The 1,517-nt window shown below is 37.4% G+C and overlaps 1 protein-coding gene across 1 annotated transcript; it reads left to right on the top strand.

Annotated features, from left to right (window-relative positions):
- The first annotated feature begins 209 nt into the window (after positions 1-209).
- LOC127076730 (ethylene-responsive transcription factor 13) lies at positions 210-1,090 on the top strand. Its single transcript, XM_051018494.1, has one exon. The coding sequence runs from the start codon at positions 269-271 to the stop codon at positions 863-865; it is 597 nt and encodes a 198-aa protein (XP_050874451.1). The 5' UTR covers positions 210-268; the 3' UTR covers positions 866-1,090.
- Positions 1,091-1,517: the final 427 nt, after the last annotated feature.

Here is a 1,517-nt window from a genome sequence, read left to right as displayed (position 1 = left end):
AAAGAAAAAAGCCATGTAAAATAAAATAAAGCAAGTTGTACGGATAAGCAAAAAGTTCTATATTAATTAAGCACGTGACATAAACTCTTCACATGGACAATTAAGAATGTTCTCAGAACAATACAAATTCAACGTCAACAATTGAACATTCTATAATTATTTTTTTTCAAATGTTTACTTATATATAAAGCAGTAATTACTCACAAAAATTTATATCACAGAAAGATAACCTCAACCTTTACGAAATTAATCAAACTTGTACGGAACCATGAACACTCATGGATGGAGCAACAATGCAAACGCCTTTGAAAATTTTGAATCTTCCATAACGACACCTTTTCATGACACTTCAGCTCCTGTAGCAGCGGTGGTGGCGCCAATCTCCCGGAATCCCAGTTTTCGTAGCATTTTATTGGCGGAGAATTGGGCGGAGCTACCGTTGAAGGAGGATGATACTGACGACATGGTCATCTACGGGACTTTGCGTGAGGCTGCTGCTACAACAGGTTGGTTCCCCGGTAACACGGTGAACAATGCTGATGTAGGCGTGAAAATTGAAGATCAAGGTGAAAACAGTAGCGCTGCAGCGGCGCCTGTGGTTCACGCGCCACCAACTAATGGTAAGAAGTTAGGCTTCCGTGGAGTTAGGAGAAGGCCTTGGGGAAAGTATGCTGCTGAGATAAGAGATCCTAAGAAAAACGGTGCGAGGGTGTGGCTTGGGACTTACGAAACTGCTGAGAATGCAGCTTTGGCTTATGATCGAGCTGCATTTAAGATACACGGCTCGAAAGCTAAGCTGAATTTTCCTCACTTGATCGATTCAGATTACACTGGATTGGTTAAGATCAAGCGAAATGGACGCTAGGTGAGTATTATGACACTGTGGTGTGGATAATTTGTAATAAATTTTTCCCTTTATTATATACAGAAAGATCATAGTGATATGATAATAATGTGAGACATAGCAAATTGATGAGGAATGTTGTTATTCAACTCATGTTCCATGAAGTTGAGAGTTATAGTCAAAATCTTTTACAAATGTGGTTGTTGTTTCATTTTGGGATAATATTTTTGAAGTTTGACATCCAGGTTACTTTCTGTTTTATAAACTAATTAACCATATATATGCATCGGAAGAAACAGTAATTAATCTCTTTGTATTAGATAACCCTTGCAGCAATTATTAAATTCAGATAATCTTATATACACCAAGGCGACTTGCACCATAAGGAAGGTAGACTTTACCACACTACATTACGTCTTAGAGAAGAAGTTACAAACTATAACAAATTTTTAGTTAACTCGTATCAGTTTTGTAACTGTAATTAAGCTATTTGGTGATGTATAATGGTGGTGTTATCCTGCTTCACATACTCATTACCATCATACTTCAATATTCCCCCACAAATTGAAGGTTGGTAAATGTGTATGATCTTCAACTTAAGTAATAGTGCATTAAAGGGTTGAGGATGGAGGGATTTAGTGAACAAATTGTGAGTGCGCCTTCCTATTAGAAT

The sequence above is a fragment of the Lathyrus oleraceus genome, chromosome 4, assembly GCF_024323335.1.
Source record: "Lathyrus oleraceus cultivar Zhongwan6 chromosome 4, CAAS_Psat_ZW6_1.0, whole genome shotgun sequence".
In the NCBI taxonomy this organism is placed as follows: domain Eukaryota; kingdom Viridiplantae; phylum Streptophyta; class Magnoliopsida; order Fabales; family Fabaceae; genus Lathyrus; species Lathyrus oleraceus.
This window is presented reverse-complemented; position numbering and strand designations above follow the sequence as displayed.